Below are 21,553 nucleotides of genomic sequence, written 5' to 3'. Positions count from 1 at the left end.
GCCGCCTAACTACTGCTCACCAAGTCCCTATGTGAAAGATATGGTGATGCATTTCTCTCAGTGGATGCAAAGTCTGCTATGCCCTCAGGTATCCCAAATGTTCAAAAATATATATGTTATATTAAAAGCATTCTGCGTGTTTAGGTTCACTTTTGAAACAAATCAGAACAATAATGTATTACACAAAGAGTGCAGTTACATGCCATTATTTTCTTCATAAAAAACAAGCGAATTCAATTTTGTCATTCAGTCCACAACGAGTAAACGTTTTAAAAATCCAATCAGTTTCTCTTTGTACCAATTTTCTATTGGCATCAACATGTGGTAGCATTGACACCCTCTCTAGTATGGTGAAACGTAACTGTGGTAATAGTATGTTTCTTCTCCCCCCAGTGTAATGCTAGACATGATTTAATATTGGCTGTTCTAATCATGCTTTTATGCTTGGTTATTCTATCCTTAGCTTTTCTGGTGGTACGTCCAACATACAGTAGTCCACATGGAAATTTTATGGCATATATTACCATATTCATATTAAGCCTGCTGCGTGTTTTAGTTTGATCCTTTGCCCTGTGTGTGGATGTGTAAAGCTGTCACCTACACTCACGTTCCCACAGTGACTACAGTTGTGACACATGCGCATTCCCTGGCTACCACTATCCAATTGTTTCTTGCTTCTTTTCTTGAGAAGTTCCTTAATGTTTTTTTACCTTGATTATGCAAAGATGGGACATGCCAAAAATACTCGTTTGAAGTCATTCTCCTGCTCAAAAATGTCCTAACGTTTCTGAATACTGCATCTTATTGCAGATGCTGCAGTTGAATACTTTAGAACACAAACTTCCCTTGTGGATGTTGGTCTGACAGTTTTTTTCAATAGTTCCTTTCGATCTAGAAAATAAACTTTTTGTTTTGCTGCCTCCAATGCCTCATGTGGATAACCTCTCATTCTGTATTGATGTAATGCATCCTAAATGTCTGCTAGACCCTGTTCCTCATCTGAACTTATCCTCCTTATTCTAATAAATTGTGACAATGGTAAATGGTTATCACTTATCAAATTTAACAATGCAACCCAATGTTATCCTATGGGAGAGGTAGGCCTTGCAGTAGTGAATAACAAATATAAGAGTTTTTCACTACTAGGGCATGTAAAAGTTAAAAGTATATGTGCAATTTCTTAAATACACAGGACCCTGCCCTGTGGGCTGTTTACGGCCTGCCCTGGTGTTACATCTATATATTAAAAAGGAAGGTTTAGGCCTGGCACAAAGGTTTATTTAGCCAGGTTGAAATGGCAGTTTGAATCTGCACACACAGGCTGCAATGGCAATACTGACATGTTGAGAGGGCTACTTAAGTTGATGGCATAAGAAGTGCTGCAGGCCCACTAGTAGCATTTATTAATGTGCCCTGGGTACAGGTAGTACCACTTTACTAGGGACTTACATGTAAATGAAATGTACCAATTGGGGGTATGCCGATTTGATCATGTTTAAGGGAGTGAGCACAGACACTTAAGCATTTATTACCAGTGACACAGAGGCCTAAGGCCAACAAAAATGAGCTTGGAAAAAAAGAAGTATTAAGGTAAAATGTTTTGAGGAAGATCACCCTACGGTTACCAGGTGTACAAGAATCAATCCACCAATATATATCAGATAGATGGCAATGCAAATCATTATAAGGTACAAAATGCAGAATAGATGAAGTATCAGTTCCATAAAGAAACTTCCCTAAACTAAATAATGCATTTGATGATGGCAAGGGGAAATCCTAAGCAGAATGTGCCAGTCTGAAATGAAGATAGGTAAGGTTCAGGGCAAAAGGACATAAGCGTTCAAGAACCTAATTCAAGTACTAGCAATATGGGATTTCAAGTAGCAGGATTAGGAAAAGGACTTTCCACGGCAGTTAGGACAGGATATCGCAAACTATTTAAAACATACCATTAAAAATGCATTGTATTTGACAGGAAACACTGGTCACCATCAGCTGTTATTTTGAGCGCAAAGCAAATTCCGACTGAGGGCTTGGGGGATTGAGTGGGAGGCAGTGAATGTGGTGGCACGTGGCATGGCTATGGCGGGGGTGTACTGAAGGAAGAGAGTCCTAGGAGATCAGATCACCACGGTCGAGAAACAGCTTGATCAGTAGCAGGGGCTGCAGCACAGGGAGGCGGAGGCCCTGTGACTGACCTTGAGCTCAGATCAACTTTCATAGAGAAAACACAGGAACTAGAGCCCCTGTAGTAAACTGACTTTCGAGAATTGCTACACAAGGGTGAGAAGAAGCAGACAGGTTACCAGCCTGACTACTCAAAAAAGATAGCGCATTGGCAATCACAATAGCAGCTAGAAACTAAACGGGGACCATGGTAGATGCAAAACAACTAATTATTGGCACATTTCTAGCCTACTTTAAACCTCTTTACATGCCTCCACCAGAGATGACAGACAATTCATCTTACTCAATCCTCCGACCGACAAATTTAACAGCCCTTACACAAACGTAGTGGCTACTCTTGGAGGAGCCCCCTAGCATTACAACTGACAAAGGAGTAATGAAAGACTTAAAGAGAGTGAAAATACTGCGCCTGGACAGGCTCCTGGCAGAGTTGTACCGAGCATTTATTGATCTGCTAGCATGGGAGCTGTTCCTGTTGTACCAAGAAGTTTTGGAGATCGGAGAGCTACCCAAACCTACTTGGGGAAGCGACCGTTATACTTCTCCCCAAACCAGGGAAAGACCTATATCTTTGTAAATGATATTGTCCTTGCTCAGTAATGGCAAGAAAATCCTGAGCAAGATGCTTGCCTCCCATATAAAAGGAATAATGGGCGTGCTGATACACCGAGACCAAAACGGTTTTATATGAATATGAACAGCTTTAAACATACTTCATCTGGAAAGTGTGCTTGGAGTGGCAATGGCTGCGAGCCAGGAGCTGGCAGTGGTGTCACTTGACACAAAGAAAGCATTTGATACAGTCATGTGACTGTACCTATATAGAATATTGAACTTTGAACCGAAGTTCATAAAGATTGTTTCTCTGCTGCGCACTAGGCAACTGGCTAGGGTCCACACCAATGACATGATATTGGAGGAGTAGAAGCTTGGGAGTGGAACTCAACAGGGTTGTCTTCTGTCACCCGTTCTTTTTGTTCTTGCCATAGAACCACTGGCATGTAGGCTGCGTGATGCACTTGATTATTAGGCTTTGCGCATGTGGGGCAGTAGGCTTGTGGTCTCCTTATAGGTGGATGACTTGTTGGTGTACTTATCAAAACCCAGGGATTCCCTGTACAAATTACTTGATGAGCTGAATGAATTTGGGTGACACTCAAGCCTCAAAATTAACAAACAGATTTCATTAACATACACCTGAGGTACACTGAGTGGCACAGCAAAGGAGCACCTTCCTGAGCTGGGCATACCCAGGGAAGGTAATGAAACAGAATATTGAGGCAAAAAATGTGAAGTACCTTAATATTGAGTTGGACATACTGTGGAATGGAAATATCGAGTGTAAGTATATCGCTGTCAAGAATATCAATTTGAAATTAAGTAATATTGATTTTAAAAATAAAGAAGTCTTTAACATTGTCTGCAAAAATATAGTTGTTTAAAATGTCGATTTTTAATTAGTGTTATGTACTTTAGTATATATTTTAAATGCATGTCTTGTAATTTTTTATATAAGTATTGTTTATGTTCTTTAATATATGTGTTAAATTTCTATTAGTTATTACATTTAATTTAATTAAATATTGTGTCTTTTAGTTCTATAGCGGGTTGTGGATTTATAGGGGAATAGGGTGGGAAGTAACTTAATAATAAAAATGTAAGGATTATTTTTTATTCAATTGTATTTATTTAATTGATATTTAATAGTGTTAATTGTGCTTTTAATTTTTGGGGTACATGTTATGTGTGGGTTGTGGGGTTTACAGGGGTAAAAGGTGGGAAGTAAGTATTTTAATTAATTAATAATTAGTTGTTAATCAATATTAATTAATTAATTGATAATTCATTAAGTTAATTGTGTGTTTTTTAGGTGCAGGTTGTGGTGATAAAAGAGGCAAAGAGAAGGAAGTAATTTATTTATAATTAATTAATAATTAGTTGATTTATATTCATCCATTTATTGCTAATTAATTATGTTAATTATTTAAATTTTTTGGGGGGTGTGGATTATAGATTATAGGGGTAAAGGGTGGGGAGTAAATTAAGTTTACTTAATTTATAATTAGTTGTTAAAAACTTTAAAATAATTTTAATTGTATAATCAATGTTTTTAAGTGCAATTTTAGGTGTGGGTTTTAAGGATTGTAGGGATAAAGGGTGGAAAGTTAATTATCTTAATGAATTATAATTTGGTTTTTAATGAATAATATTTAAATTATAATTAATTATGTTAATTGTGCAAATACATATATATTTGTTTACATTTTAGTTGTGGGTTCTGGGTTTTGTAGGGGTATGTGGTGGGAAGTAAATCAATTTCAGAAATTAATAATTGAAAGAACATTAATAATAATGATTAATTTAATTATTAATTGATTGCATATGCTTTGTGGGGGTATATTATGGGAGATACATTATTTAAAATAAATTATAATGAATATATAATTAATGAAAATGAATGTGTTTATGAATATTTATATTAATAGTGTAAATCATTTTTTAGGTGTAGGTTGTGACTTTTGTGGTGTTATTGGGTGGGAAGTAACTAAACTAAATCTATGTAATAATTAATGTTTTTGTTGATAAATAATTTCTAAATAAAATATGTATTTCTATGAAAATCATTTTTGTATTATATTTATAATAATATTTGTAGGTATTTTTGATATGTATTTAACATTTTATGTTTTGATTTTTAACTTTTTAAAATATATATTGTTTCAACATATTTATATATTTTTTATTTACTTTGTTTTTAAAATATTTTTCTTTTGTTGAAGATATTTTGTTTGCTTTTAATGTTGAACTGTCAGTCAGTCAGTAGGTTAAGTGTTTATTGTGTCAATTAATAAAAAATTGTTACAAAAGATTCAAATAAAATCTCACATACTTTGTTTCAATTAATTTGTACTAAGCGAGTTTTGATGTATTGTATCTACTAAAACTAACAAAAAATATTTTTACAAACTGGGCTTTAAAAACAGATAAAATCAGTAAAGTGCTAATATAAAACAATAAATAAATTTAATACTGTAGGATCCTTCCCTTAAATGCAGTCGTTTAAAGTCTTGCAGGGCAGGGTTGGAGTCACAGAGTTATAAATACATTCATAATTATCTTCGGGATGTTCAAACCAAGTTTTAAATTAAGTTTCAATGATGTTATAAAATACATGGGTACGATGGTGGCATAAGTAGAGTGAGCGCTAAAATACATAGTCGATTTCATTTCAATGAAGTAAGAGATGCACAATGCTAAATAAAGCATTTGTTCTTTGTGCCTAATAATTGCAGTTCAAATGTGCGTTGTGCTGGTTTTACCTAAAAGTTCTTTGGCATTATATGCAAACTTAGCAAACCCTGCCAATTCTATTGGAGGCATGAGGAGGCGTGTAAAATGTTATAGACTGAGTTTACTACCTCCTTTCTATTTTCAGTTTTAGGATATTTATTGAGTATGTGGCATGTTAGGAGAAAATGGATGCAGTTTCCCAACCCAAATGAACTTGAAATGTTTTCTATCATAAATTTATATATTAATACATATTTGATTTTTTGATCCGAACCCATTTTGTAATAATATTCTAAAAATGGTAGATACTTGCGATATCTTGTTTTTAGCTTTTGGTTTTCTCAGGCAATCAACTGTATTTGAAATGTGTTACATCTATTTTTAAGTATTCTGGGTTTGAACTTGGTCCAGGACCCCTAACACATAGAAAATAAAGACTTTTGGGGTATAAAAGCAAGAACTGAAACCCCTGTAAAATTAGACTACTTTGGGATCAAGAGAAACCTCTGCCAAAGAACAGCTGAAGAGACTGAGAAGAAGTACTGCCCTTGCTGTGTGTCTGGGTCTGGCCTGCAGTTTGCTGATTTAACTGAGGAGAGGACAAGGGGATTTGCTGTGTGCTGTGTCCCCACTGCTTGATAATGACTTTGCTGTGTGCTGTGTCCTTAAGGAACAAGTCTCCAAAGGCCTGAGAAGAGCTGGCCTCCTGTTATTGAAACTCAGGGATACAAACGTTTCCAAAGATCGTCCTGTCTCTGCTGTGCGCATGAACTTGCACCCAGCTGGTGACCCGCGAGGAGCCCGTGTAGAGGGGAGCTTTCCTCGTGATCACCTCTGCTACTGGTCGTGCTGCATGGCTGCTTTCACCGCCGCTGGCCCGTGATCTGCGGGAGCGCTGCGTGCTTGATCTCACCACCGCCGTACAGGGATTCACCAGAGCGCTGCATGAATGTTTTCATCGCCACCTGCCCTTGTGCCCCGAGAGCACTGCGCACTTTCAGCGCCCCTGGCCCAAGTCCACTAACATCAGGGGATAAGCTGCTCTGAGAACGACGTAAGCGCGGGGTGTTGCCTAGCAACGAGGGGCTTGTCACAAGAAGGAGCTGCACTGCCAGCAGGAGGAGCGAAGCATCACCTAAGCAACCAGGGACTCGTCGGTGCTCATCGCACCCTCACGAAGAAGTGCCACCGATGGAGAAGGCCTCCCATCGGAGGACCTCCTGGTCTGGACCCCAGCATGAGATCAGCCTCCAGGTAATACGCTCCCAGCTACTCTCTTGCCTGTGTGTGGCCGGGGGCAGGTTGGGAGCCGGCGGGGCTGATAGAGACTGTGCGGGTACGCCCTAGGTTGGAGAGGCACCCGCTGATCGGGAGAAACCCTGGGTCTAACTATCAGGGCCTGGCGGGCACTGTGCAAGAGGTTGCCCAAGTAGTGGGGATCTACTGTTTGGGACAATGGAATATGGCCTGTACCGGCACGGTAGCCGAGACGCGGTACCAGGGCCTGCTCATCAGAGCTTGTGCTGTTTATGAGCATTTAAAGGGGCACATTTTTTTACAACTGCTGCTCACGGAGCGCATAACCAGCCGGGGGAAGTCCGTTGCTGGCAGCCGGACGGTGCAGGTGCTTGGAAGACCAGCTCTAGTGATTATTATCTGAGGGCTGGGAGAGATACAGTCTCTGCACACATTTCCTTTGTAATCCTGAGACTGAACTGTTCATCCCACGAAGTTTGCTTTAAGACTTACAGAACCTGCACGTCTATTTCCATTTTCTTCCAAAGAACACTGTCAGTAAACATTGCAAAGAAGAGCTAATTGTGTATGTGGATTTTTTTGTTGTGTTGGTCTTGCCTAAAAATAGATAAAGAGATATATATTTGTATAACAACCTGTGTGGTATCCATTTGTGATGTTTCACTGTGTTACTTTGGGTGTTGGTGCAAATACTTTACACATTGCTTTGGGGATAAGCCTGTCTGCTCATGCCAAGCTGCCAAGGGGGTGAGCAGGGGTTATCTACAGTATGGTTCCCCCTTACCCTGACTAGAAGCAAGGGTCCCTATTTGGTCAATGATTTGAACTTGTATTTGTACTTGACCCACAGTGATTGGTGTACATCACTAGTTTTATCGCAGACCACTACGCATCCATGTACTATGTTTTCTTTTGGTTCTATTTTTGACCTGATCTTTGAGCTATCCAAGCATCATGTCTCAGAATGGTAAAGCAGCAAGTGAGAAAGTAGAACTGAAGTTTCACATTGAGGATTTGTATTCCCTCAAAGTAGATCTGCTCAAGCAATTTTGCTAGGATTTGGGATGCCCCATGAGGAGTAGCTCTAAGAAGGATGAGCTTCAGAAGGCCTGGAATGCCTGGTGGGGAACCAAAGAAGCTGAGGAGACAGCTAATGCAGAAGTGGATGAGGATGCACAAGGGGATGGGTTCAGGTCACATGATTTGCCTGTGCCAAGAGGAGCCTCCAGGCTGGCAGTGTCCATTCCGCTGGAAGCCTTACCTCAGAGGACCGGAAAGAGAACCAAAGAATCAGAGAACACGAGCTGGAAGTTATGAAGCTCAAGGCCAAAATGGAGGAGAGCAAAGAGGCTCATGGCCTAGAGGAAAATAAATTCCACTTTGAGAGCGAAAAGACAGCAGAGGAGAGCAAGCACACTCTCGCTTTAGAAGAGAAGAAACTTTTTTGGGCTCATGAGTTGAGCATCAGGGAACTGGCCATTAAAGCCAAGCAAGTGGAGTCAAGTTCAAGCAGTGGCAGCACACAGCCAGTGCGAGGGGGTAAGGTGTACATACCCAAGGATTTGGTTTATAATTATCAGCGGGGTGAGGATATCTATGCCTGGTTTACTTCATATGAGATTGGATTGAAGATGAATGAAGTGCCTGAGAAGAATTGGGGTGCGGGCCTGGGGAAACACTTTGGGCCTCTGCGAGGGGTGTTCTAGCGCCCTTAAAGTTGGCAGGTACCCTGACTTACCCCAATATGAACAAGGCCTTTTGCCTCAGGTATGGACTCACTCCAGAGCAGAACAGATAGAAGTTTAGGAACATCAAGAAGCTTGATTCCAGTACTTGGGTTGAATGTGTGAATATGTACATGCGTGCACTGGAAGGTTTGATAAAGGGCAGCAAGGTAACTGATTATGTGGGGTTGTGCAATTTAATTAGTTGGGAGCACTTAAGTAGTCTGTGTGTTCCAGAGCTGCAACAGCATCTTTTGGGTAGTAAGCTATCTGACCCCAGTGAGCTTGCTAAGGAGGCAGACCACTGGACTAGTATCAGGGTCCACAAGGGGATTGTGGGTACCACGGTTGTATGATGTTACAACACGTACTTTTACAACGCATGCCTTTACAACGCATTTTTCACATCGCAACATCCTTTACAATGCATTCCATTACATCGCATGACCCAACAACGCATTTTAAGAAACTACCTTTACAACACATTCCATTACATTGCATACTACCTTTACAATGCATACCATTACATTGTATTTATGGTAAGTATTGGATCATATAGGGGTAAAATGTACTATTCTAACTCCAGGGGGTACAGCGGTAGGGTAAGTATTGGATAGTGTAAGGGTACTATGCGTTGTAATGGTATGTGTTGTAATGTTATGCGTTGTAATGACTGTGTTGTAATGACATGCGTTGTAATGGTATGCATTGTAGTGACATGCGTTGTAATGGTTGCGTTGTAATGGCAGGCAATGTAAAGGATGTTGCGATGTAATGACTGTGTTGTAATGGTAGTGTGATATAAAAGTTGCATTGTAAAGGTTGTTTCCTGGGTACCACAGCCAAAGGTAGGCAGGGTCCCCAACAGAAGCTGGGGGAGGACAAGGGCAAACAAAAAGGAGTTCTCTAAGGGGCCCCAAAATAGTTCCCAGGAGAAGGAGTCCCGTCCCCCCAAGCCTAAGAGGTCCTGGCCCCCAAGGGCAGACAGGACAACTAATCTCCACCCACGTGTTATTAATGTAGGGAGGTGGGTTACATTACCCCTAAGGGCCCCCAGAACCCCCAGCACCCACTGGTGCTCAAACACTGTGTTTAGTGAGTGTAGAGTTGGGGGAGGAATAATTTCCCTGTGAAGGGGGGTGCAAGCAGTGATGACCCTTGCATCGTTAGAAGACAGAGATGGTCCAGGAGTCCTACCTGCCTGAGAATACTAAAACATAGAGGCAGTGGGTGACCATCAATGGGAGGAGGGTAGAGGCTCTAAGAGACACTGAAGCAAGTGTGACATCTGTCAGGTGTCAATGGGTGTCTGAGGAGCAGGTTATTCCCAATGCACTTTACCCTGTAGTTACAGCAGACAACTCCATGCGCCTGTGTAAGGTGGCGCTAATTTATTTTGAGTGGGGGGGTCTCAGGTTTCTTGAAAGTTGTTATTAGTCCATCAATGCCTATGGACTATCAGCTTGAAAATGACCAGGAGAGTTCCTCATGGAAGGAGGTGGAATGCCAGGCTCATTTGGAGATGCTGGGACTGCCTGAGTGGGTCTGTGTGACTACTCGGTCAATGGCTGCGAGTAGGGGTAATCAAGAGGATCTGGAGCATGAAACAGTGGCCCAGGTGCCTGCCAGGAGAAGAAGGGGCAGGGGGTGTGCAAAACCAGTTCCAGCCATTCCCACAGTCCAGGAGGAAGCAGAACCTGAGGGGGATGCCCTGGAACCTACAGGGGAACAGGTGGCCGAACAGGGAGACCTGCCTGAGCTGACCTATTGGCAGCAGGAAGGAGGTCCCTCCAGGGGGGAGTTCTGCAAGGCGCAGATGGAATGCCCTTCTCTCATTGGTATGCGGCAACAGGCTGCAGACCAGACAGCAGGTGGCGTGTCCGGAACACATCTCTTATACTTGGAAGATGGATTACTCTATAGTGAGCCTAAGGTCGCTGAGCCAGGTGCAGCCTGTATGCTGGTGGTACCCGAGCGCTTCAGGGCCTTCCTAATGGGTCTGGCTCATGACCTGCCTCCTGCAGGACATTTGAGGTAGGACAAGATTTATCAGAGGCTTGCCACCCACTTTTACTGGCCCCAAATGAGGAAGCACGCCAGTACACATTGTAGGACCTGCCAGACTTGCCAAGCAAGGGGCAAGAGTGGAGGGAAGTTTAAGGCTCCCCTCCAACTTTTCCTGTGATGAGCACCCCTTTTGAGCGGGTGGGCATCAACTTTGTGGGGCCACTGGAACCCAAGACAGCCTTAGGCAACAGGTTTATCTTGATCTTGGTGGACCATGCCACCAGGTACCCGGGAGCTGTCCCTCTCAGGACAATCACAGCCCCCTTGGTGGGCCGGGCATTGATGGGGATCATTTCCCCTGTGGGGTTACCCAGAGAGATGGTCTCCGACTGGGGTACCAACTTCATCTCGAAGTACATGAAGTCTTTGTGGGAGGAGTGTGGGGTAATTTAGAAGTTCACACTCCTTACCATCCTCAAGGGAATGGGTTGGTTGAGAGATTCAACCAAACCCTAAAAGGCATGATCATGAGCCTTGCAGAGCCCATGAGACGGAAGTTGGATGTCTTTTTGCCATGCCTGTTGTTTGCCTATAGGGAGGCACCCCAGTAGTCCTTAGGGTTCAGTCCTTTTGAACTCCTGTATGGTCACCCAGTGAGAGGACCTCTGAGTCTGGTGAAGGAGGGTTGGGAAATGTCCCCTGGTAAGACCTCTTAAGATGTGTTCATCTATGTGGTGGCCTTCATAAACCAGACTCAACGCTTCAGGAAGCTCACTCAGGCGAAACTGGAAGCTAGCCAGGAAGAAATGAAAATAACGTGCACACATGTTAAAACATCTTGCAACAACACATGACTGAGGGCCCATATGTGGACAAGTGTCCACACAGACACACATGTACGTGCACAAACAACATAAAATTGGAACACACCCTACTTGTGTTCATGCACCCATGAACACACATACAATGCCCCCTCAGCTGACATGCATGGGCACACAACAACAGACACGCATACACAGAATGCATGTACACACACACATCATTGTTACTTGCACACACAAACCACACACTCACAACAGCTAATGAATGTGTGTACACACCCTTGCGGTACTGTGTAGATCTGTAGAAATGAACACGTGTGTCCACAAGACCAATACGTCAACACTTCGCAATGCACATCTGACGCAACTTTGGCCCACAACACTAGCCTTTGTTAACCACTGGCAAGGTCTACAGTCTGAGCACACATGCAACAAATGGACATGAATGTCGCACGTGGACATGGTCCATAAACTACACATCAAAAATCATACAGCATTCCGGACATGTCCTGACACACACGTAGAACAAAGAAGATTACATGTGTGCGGAGACATGCAGTGTGTGTACATACGTCATCTGGGGACGCCTTCCACCAACACAGGAGATGACCGATTACACAGCAATTAAGCATGACATATGCTGTATGGTCAATGACCATCCTGGTTGCACCCCGCTAAATGCATGTGCGCACTACCGCGACGGTGCATCATTTGAAATCATTCAGTCACTGGCGCCACTATGGCGGTGCACGCCTTCCGCGGTGGCGGTGCAGGCAAACACATACATTTGATGATGCAATCTGGAATGGCAGTTGAGAAACACCCTTACAGTGTTATTGCGGCACCCACCGCCAGTCCAGGCCGGTCACACACCGCCAGTCCAGCCCGGTCACCCACCGTCAGTCCAGGCCGGGCACCCTCCGCCAGGACTGGGCGGTCATCCACCGCCAGTCAAGCCCGGTCACCCACCGCCAGTCCAGGCCGGGCACCCTCAGCCAGGACTGGGCGGTCACCCACCGCCAGTCAAGCCCGGTCACACACTGCCAGTCCAGGCCGGTCACACACCGTCAGTCCAGGCCGGTCACCCACCGCCAATCCAGGCAGGGCACCCCCGCGGAAAGCGTGCACCGCCATAGCGGCGCCAGTGAGTGAATAATTTTCAAATGATGCACCGTCGCGGTAGCGCGCACATGCGGTAGCCGGTGTATGAACGTGACGGTCCGTGCACATGTAGCCAATGGGAACAGGTTACGTGTTGTACGTAAGCGCATCCAAAAATTGCGGAAGACGTGCACCGCCACAACAATGTGAGTCATTGGCTCTTTTTGAATGAAGCATCCAGGGAAAACCAATTGCTGCAGACGTGTGCCACTGATATGAGCGCAGGGCCCTATATATGTGTGAAGATTTCCTGCACACATTCACTGCTTCCAGCCACTGCTGCCTGCGACCATCACCTCCACCTGCTGCTCCTGAGCTATCCAACAACTGCTGCCTGCGACCGTCACCTCCACCTGCTGCTCCTGAGCTATCCAACAACTGCTGTCTGCGACCGTCACGTCCACCTGCTGCTCCTGAGCTATCCAACAACTGCTGCCTGCGACCGTCACCTCCACCTGCTGCTCCGGAGCTATCCAACAACTGCTGCCTGCGACCGTCACCTCCACCTGCTGCTCCTGAGCTATCCAACAACTGCTTCTGTAGTGCCACAGTCCTGAACCTTGCCATGTCGAGAGTGCTAGAGATCCGGTCTTGTCCCTTCCCCGCAGCGGAGCTGGATGTCCTTGTGGACTGTGTGCTCAGCCACTATGAACGGCTGTACGGTGCCCCCGGACAGGTGGTAAGTGAAGTGGGTAACATGTTGGTGGGCATGAGGTGGTCACTGTCTCCTTGCTTCTGCAAGCTTCGCGGTGTGCTGCGGGACCTTCACATGTGTTGTACTGCGCATGGATGCATGAAGATACGTGTTTCTGCAATGTATATTATTGTGAAACAGTCCACTGACATTAACTTCTTGTCTCCCATCCTGGTAGGTGAAGCTGCACCTTCGCATGGCCGTGTGGAGGACCATAGCACGTGATGTAAGGGCAAGCGCTGGGACGACATATCCAGGCTCAGCAAGAACGTTGCGGAGATGACACTGGGGATCATTCCGAGAACAGTCCGCCTTGCCCGACGCACCAAGACACCTCTAATGCACCGCATAATTGCTGTGACGCATCCTGACCTGTTCGCCCGGCTGGGAGGGGATCAACAGCAAAATAGCGGTAAGCAGACTGTATGTGTCTGTAACTTGTGAGTGAATGCATGTATCCGTGTAGTGACATCCGTGGGGCGTATCTTTTGCATATATTGCATGTTGGTGTCATTAGCGGAGTGAGCGGTAGCACCCATGTCCGCCAGGTGGACATACCAGTTGATTTGTATTTGAGGGTTCCAGGACATGCCGTTGAGGTCTGGTGTCCCATGGCATGACATGTGTGGTGGTCTGCATGCACTTGCCCTGTTTGTATGATGTACAGGTTTCACAGACACCCACGGATCTATGATGTGAGGATGTGTGGTAGGGGTGGTTCGTGTACAGGATGGGTGCTACATGTCAATCGACTGTAAGAAACGGTGTGACTTTAAAACCTTCAGTACGTGAGTGTGTCACTTAGTTTAACATCTCTTCCTTCTCTCTTCCAGCTTTGGCCGAGGGCACTGAGACACAGACGACGGAGATGAGTGGTGGCAGTGCATCCGGATCCGAGATGACACACACGCAGACTGAGACTGAAGAGAGCAGCCACGGAGAGGGGGACAGAACCGTCCCTGAGGACGCACATGTGGAGACACCATCGTCCTCATCCTCAGACAGTGTTGGTGAGTCAGAACCGTTGTCACAGACAGGGAGTGGGCAATCGACACCTTCAGTCGGGACACAGCACACAGGGCCCACACAGCCACCCACTGCAACATGTACTGCTCGTGCTCGCCAGAGGAGGGTGAGCAGAGTTGCCTTCAGTGCAGGCACGGCAGAGCCTGCCCCTGTGACACAAAGTGCACTTTGTGCTGAGGCTGTTGATCTGCTGCGACAGATTTGTGTAGGGCAGGCCAACATGATCAATGCATTCCAAGACCACGATAGGAAGTTGGGGCAGGTGGTGGCATTCATGGAGGGGATGCATGGCGATGTTGCTGGTCTCCACAGAACAGTTCAGTCATTGGCAAACACTGTGTCCTCAGCCATTGTACAGTCACATAGACAGGGTGCTACTTCTGTACCACCAACCACACCACTTGATGTTACAGGGGAGAGTGAGTCGTCAGACCAGGCCTCTTATTCAGGTTATTACACTAGGAGCAGCCACAGGCAGCAAGGCAGGGCACGGAGGGCACAGACACCATCCGCTAGGACTGGTTTATCTTTCTCCGAAGCCGACGTGAGCAACACTGCAGTTGACACACAGGATCATCAAGGGGTGTTGGGGGAAATGGATTCACATGCTACACAGGCATCCCCCACAAAAGGGACTCCCAAGCCAAGGGCACCTCCCAAGAGCAGGGACACTCCCAAGGACAAGGACACTTCCAAGGAAAGGGCACCTCCCAAGAGCAGGGACACTCCCAAGGACAAGGACACTTCCAAGGAAAGGGTACCTCCCAAGAGCAAGGACACTCCCAAGGACAAGGACACTTCCAAGGAAAGGGCACCTCCCAAGAGCAGGGACACTCCCAAGGACAAGGACACTCCCAAGGAAAGGGCACCTCCCAAGAGCAGGGACACTCCCAAGGACAAGGACACTTCCAAGGAAAGGGCACCTCCCAAGAGCAGGGACACTCCCAAGGACAAGGACACTCCCAAGGAAAGGGCACCTCCCAAGAGCAGGGACACTCCCAAGGACAAGGACACTTCCAAGGAAAGGGCACCTCCCAAGAGCAGGGACACTCCAAAGGACAAGGACACTTCCAAGGAAAGGGCACCTCCCAAGAGCAGGGACACTCCCAAGGACAAGGACACTTCCAAGGAAAGGGCACCTCCCAAGAGCAGGGACACTCCCAAGGACAAGGACACTTCCAAGGAAAGGGCACCTCCCAAGAGCAGGGACACTCCCAAGGGCAAGGACACTTCCAAGGAGAGGGACACTACAATGGACAAGTCTGCACCCAGGGACAGGGCACCGGCAAGGGATCAGGGACATTCCAGGGACAGGAAACCTCCTACGTCCAAGGCACATCCCATGGCCAAGGGTTCTCCCATGGACACGAGCACCATCAAGGACAGGCATATTTCACCCCTGGCAGCACTGAGGATGATGATTAAGGAACGTACAACACATGTGTCAGCGGTGGAGTCCCCCCATACCTCTACTCCCATCCACGCCCCGCAGAAGCAGAGGAAGGAGTACACTGTTGTTGCATCCCCCAATACACATGATGCAGAGGGCAGAAGGCAGGCCCCAGTCAGGTCCGGGGTGGCCCAACATTTCACAAAAAAACGGAGGCACACACCAGTGACACATGACCACCCAGATGTCGCTCCAGTACAGCTTTCCCCAGCTCCCAGCTCCCAGGGCCACACTGCCTCCTGGTCCATACAGCCCTGTGGCTCATCATTTCAGTGGTCCTAGTGAGTCAGCTGCAGTTCACTCTCATGTGTCAGATAGTGGCACTGTGTCTATTGTACGCTGTCTTGCATCATGTAGTAGCACTGTGTCAGTTTTGCCCTCTCCTGTTGCAGGCACTGGCACTGTGTCTGTCCGCCACTCTCATGTGTCAGATGCAGGCATGGTATTTGTTGGTCAGTGTACAGGGACATGTCCTGGCACTGTGTCTGGGTCTATGGCTCATGTGTCAGTCAGTAGATCTGTGGCTGTGTCTCACATTCCGGTTTCTGGTGCTGGCGGTGTGTCTGGGTCTATGGCTCATGTGTCAGTCAGTAGATCGGTGGCTGTGTCTCACACTCCTGTTGCTGGTGCTGGCGGTGTGTCCGAGGCGAGTAGTTCAAGCAGTCCACCAGATTCTGTGGTGTGAGGTTTAGTTGCCATCACTCACATGTCGTTTTACTTTGTGTGTAGATTGACAAATGTAACCACCCTGACATAATTATTGTCCTTGTGACAGGTCGCTTGACACACGTACTTGGGTAGCCAGTGATGTACCTGCTCTGTTGTCCACAATGCCCTGTTGCTGTTCTGATACTGCATTCTGCCCTCTCACATGCTGCCAATGATGTAGCTGTTCTGTGCAATGGACTGCTGATACACTTAGCCCTTCTCATATGATGCCAATGATGTAGCTGTTCTGTTCAATGGACTGTTGATGCACTTGCCCCTCTCATTTGCTGCCTCTGATGTACCTGCTCTGTTGTCCACAATGCCCTGTTGCTGTTCTGATACTGCATTCTGCCCTCTCATGTGCTGCCAATGATGTGGCTGTTCTGTGGAATGGACTGTTGATGCACTTAGCCCATCTCATATGCTGCCTCTGATGTACCTGTTCTGTGCAATGGACTGCTGATGCACTTAGCCCATCTCATATGCTGCCTCTGATGTAGCTGTTCTGTGCAATGGACTGTTGATGCACTTAGCCCCTCTCATTTGATGCCTCTGATGTACCTGCTCTGTTGTCCACAATGCCCTGTTGCTGTTCTGATGCTGCATTCTGCCCTCTCATGTGCTGCCAATGATGTGGCTGTTCTGTGCAATAGACTGCTGATGCACTTAGCCCCTCTCATATGATGCCAATGATGTTGCTGTTCTGTGCAATGGACTGTTGATGCACTTAGCCCCTCTCATTTGCTGCCTCTGATGTACCTGCTCTGTTGTCCACAATGCCCTGTTGCTGTTCTGATACTGCATTCTGCCCTCCCACGTGCTGCCAGTGATGTACATGATCTGTTGTACCCAGTGCCCATGCTCTTGAATAATCTGATATTATACACCTATTATGTTGAATAAAGCTAATAAATCATGTGTTGTTGTTTGTCGTTGTCATTCCTGGTTGTGTACTTCAATTGTGTATATTTTGGTGCGATCGTCAATGTATTTCCTCTGACATGACACTCCCCCTACCAACGTCACAGCCCTAGCAGGTACTCCCCTTCCGACAGCAATTGGTGGGTTGGCGTACCTGCGTCGTCGTCGATGATGGTCCATGACTTGCTGGTGGTGGAGCACGAAGAGTATCGGAAATGCGTGTAGCGCTGGGTCCATGACGGCGATCTGCTTGTGGTGTGTTTCTCCACCGTGATTCCGCCGTGTTCAGGCAGGTTGTTTTTCCGCTGTGGATTTATGTGTGTTTTCCGCCATCGTGATTTGGAGGACGGTCAGAGACGTCATTCCGTACGGCGGTGTGTCTGGATTGGTCACATCAGCCGCGGGGTCGGGTTTAGTTCCACGGCGGTGCATGCTCACCCACCGCGTATGGAAATTTGGCAGTGTTTCCCATCCTAATATGGCGTACGGAGTGTCCGCGGCAGGCGGACGGAAAAAAGGCTTTTTCCACATACTCCAGGATGGCAGACGTCCTTCTGTCCGCCATCCTAATCGACCCCTAAGTAGGTTGCGGACAGGTGGTGCCCCTACAGGCCAAGATTGACACCATTCTGGCTTGGGACCCCCCCCCCAAGACCCAGACAGAGGTGAGAGCCTTCTTAGGTCTCACCGTGTATTACAGACGGTTTGTCAAGGGACATGGCACCATTGCTGCCCCCTTGACAGAGCTGACTACAAGGAAGCAGCCCAAGAAGATGATCTGGATCGATACCTGTCAGACCACTTTTGATGCCCTGAAAGCTGCCATGTGCTTGTCGCCCGTGCTCAAGGCGCCTGATTTCTACAAAGAGTTTTCGGTGCAGACAGATGCTTCAGAGCATGGAGTGGGAGCAGGACTCTCACAATTGAATGACGAGGGCTTGGACCAACCTGTTGCTTTCATCAGTAGGAGGTTACTTTCAGGGGAACAGAGGAGGAGTGCAATTGAAAGGCAAGCTTTTGCTGTGTTCTGAGCACTGAAGAAGCAAAGGACCCTACTTGTTTGAGACTCACTTTAGGGTTTAGACAGACTACAGGCCCCTCAGACAGTTGATGCAGATAAGGGATGAGAACCCAAAACTGTTGAGGTGGTCCATCTCCCTACAGTGAATAGACTTTACGATGGAACAACGCCCTGGTACAGAACATGCCAATGCTGATAGTCTGTCCAGATTTTTCCGTCATAGTGATAAGAACTTCCCAGGGGATGGGTAGTTCTCCCCACTTTTCAGTTGGAGGGGACACGTGCTAGACCTGGCATCCTCGGCGTGGTTTTCCCTGACTTTTTGCCTCTTCCTCCTACGTGTTGGATGCTATGCTGGATTTCGTTTTTACTGGTTTAGATGCTTTGGGCACTTTGCCACTGCTGATCAGTGTCAAAGTGCAAGTGCTCCCTGTGTAAATTGTTATGGTGATTGATTATCCATGATTGGCATATTTGTCTTACCAGTATATCCCTAGTAAAGTGCACTAAATATGCCAGGGCTGGTAAGTCAAATGCTACCAGTGGGCCTGCAACACCGATTGTGCCATCCACACACATAGCCCCAAAGAGATGTCTCAGACCTGAAACCGCAGTGCCTGCACACAGTTGCTAACTGCCCTTTTGACCTGACAAGTGCACCCACTTGCCAGGCCATACCATTACCTTTCTATGCACATAGGACACCCCTATCGCAGGCCCAGGGTACCCCCCTGGGCAGGGAGCAGTGTAAGTGAATGATAGGACATGTACTAGTGTGTGTAACATGTCCTGATAGATGAAAATATTCCAATTTCGTTTTTCACTATTGAAAGGCTATCTTGCCCATAGGTCAGAATGGGGAATGCTGTGTGACATATTACCAGCATATCTTCTCATAGGATTACAATAGAAAATTGGAGTCTGGTATCCCTGGACTCAGAATTTAATAACACCTCTTTTAGTAAAGATGGTTTTTAAATTCTGTGTTTGAAAATAGCACTTTTAGAAAGTGGCTATTTTCTTGTTAAAACCTTTCTGTGTACCTCTGCCTGGTTGTGGATTGACTGTCTGGCTTGAGACTGACAGGGGCTGTGGTGGCTCCAGGAGTCTGGGTGAGTCAGCACTAAGCTGAATAGACCTATCTGCATTTGAAGTGTTAGGGGGAGTAGCACCTGGGCCAGAATAGGGCTGTGCCTGCCATCCACAATGCTGGCTCCACCTCCTGCAGTGCTTCTGAAGACCCTGGCCAACATTCACAAAGGAAGAAGTTGTGAACTGGCAGAGTGCACCCAGAACTGGTTTGAACTGGGTCCAGGACCCCTAACACATAGAGAACAAAGACTTTTGGAGTATAAAAGTAAGAACTGAAATCCCGGTAAAAGTAGACTACTTCATGATCAAGAGGAACCTCTGCCAAAGAAGAACAGCTGAAGAGACTGAGGAGAAGTACTACCCTTGCTATGTGCTCTGGGGATAGCCATCAGTTTTCTGATTTCACTGAGGAGAGGACAAGGGACTTTGCTGTGTTCTGTGTCCCCTCTGCTTGCTAAGGACTTTGCTGTGTGCTGTGTCCTTAAGGAACAAATCCCCAAAGGCCTGAGATCTGGTCTCCTGTTATTGAAACTCAGGGATACAATAATTTCCAAAGGATTTCCTGTCTCTGCTGTGTACGTGTGCGTGACCTACGAGGAGCCCATGTGGAGAGGAGCGTTCCTTGTGATCTCCTCTGCTCATCGTGCTGCGTGGCCGCTTTCACCGCCGCCGGCCCTTGATCTGCGAGAGCGCTATGTGCCTGCTCTCACCACCGCTGGCCCGGGATTACCCAGAACGCTGCAACCCATAACCGGTCCTAGGATGCTTGTTTCCGGTCCAGGGAGGACCTGGCTTGGGAGTTCAAGCTGGACTATTACCATGAGGCACATGGTTAAGACTGATTTGCATATGGCCAGGTTTAAACTGGGGTGGCATGGTGAGCAAAAGAATAATGGATTTAACTCAGATCTCTTGACTGGGGGTGAATGTTTTGATTTATTCTGCATTCCGTCATTCAATTGTGTGTCTCTTGCTTTCTCGCCCTAAGTGCGCCCGGTATGCCCATACGTGAGTCCTTGGCTCACTGTGCTGCTGGAATCAAGCTATCCTGGCTGAAGAGGGGTGAAACCCTGAAGCCGGTCCTAGGATGCTTGTTTCCGGACCAGGGAGGACCTGGCTTGGCAGTTTGGGCTGGACTGTTCCCATGAGGCACAGGGTCAAGACTGATTTGAATATTGCCAGGTCTAAACTGGGGTGGCATGGTGAGCAAAAGAATGATGGATTTAACCCAGATCTCTTGACTGGGGGTTAATGTTTTGATTTGTTCTGCATTCCGTCCATCAATTGTGTGTCTTTTGTTTTCACCACCGGCCCATGATCTGCGAGAGTGCTGTATGCCTGCTCTCACCATCGCTGGCCGAGGATTCACCAGAGCGCTGCATGCCTGTTTTCACTGCTGCCAGCCCATGAGCCCCGAGAGCGCTGTGAACTTTCACCGCTGCCGGCCAAAGTCCACGAACATCAGGGGAGAAGATGCGTGGACAGGCACCCATAAAAGCCTTCTTTGGTGGGGATCCTTTGTTCCTGCTGTATGGTGCTGTGGGTGTGAGGGCCCTAGGGAAGATAGTGAATGGTCTAGATGTGTACTGATGATTTTATAAGAGGTTGGGTAGTCCACAACATAATTTTAATAAAGTGGTAACCCACCTCACTAAAAACAAGGAGAGTGGTTGCTTTTCAGGCTTAAGCATACCCAGCAAAAAGTCCCACAATCTATTAAACCTCCTAAGACAAGCAGCTATTTACCAGTGACTATGGTGATAAAATAGTGCTGCTTTTGCTCTTTAACTATTTAACCGCATCGATGCGGCGGCTTTACCCGCTGTACGCGGCAACTTTAAAATTACCGCGTTACATGACGAGCTCAGCCCGTCATGAGCGCACGGCAGGTTACACTCATGACGAGCTGAGCTCGTCATCAGCCTGGAAGGGGTTAAAACAGCAATGAGCCAAAAACCTTGGCAGTGACTGTATCATAAATTAGCACTTGCACTGCTCACTTTATGGTATACAACTCCATCCTGTTCTCAAAAATGATTTATGCCTGAGAATCGCAGCAGAAATCTGAGACACATGGACTCATTCAGGTCCACAGCTGGCACTGATCCATGCCCGCCTAGGCATGTGAAAAGCTCTTATAGGACCAGGGGACACAGCTTTCATGGGTCCTCTCTGAGCCAAGATGCAGAGCTT

At 46.6% G+C, this 21,553-nt stretch overlaps 1 protein-coding gene across 1 annotated transcript in view; it reads left to right on the top strand.

Moving 5' to 3' along the window:
• The first annotated feature begins 8,066 nt into the window (after window positions 1-8,066).
• The window catches only part of LOC144769173 (serine protease 27-like), a 92,623-nt gene continuing 79,136 nt past the window's right edge, over window positions 8,067-21,553 (top strand). Inside the window, exon 1 of the mRNA XM_078653189.1 lies at window positions 8,067-8,394. Within this exon, the coding sequence (XP_078509315.1) occupies window positions 8,067-8,394 (328 nt within the window). The remainder of the gene's footprint in view (window positions 8,395-21,553) is intronic.

This window comes from Lissotriton helveticus, chromosome 7, assembly GCF_964261635.1.
Source record: "Lissotriton helveticus chromosome 7, aLisHel1.1, whole genome shotgun sequence".
Lineage (NCBI taxonomy): Eukaryota > Metazoa > Chordata > Amphibia > Caudata > Salamandridae > Lissotriton > Lissotriton helveticus.
The sequence above is the reverse complement of the archived record's forward strand: the minus strand, read 5'-3'. Positions and strand labels throughout refer to the sequence as shown.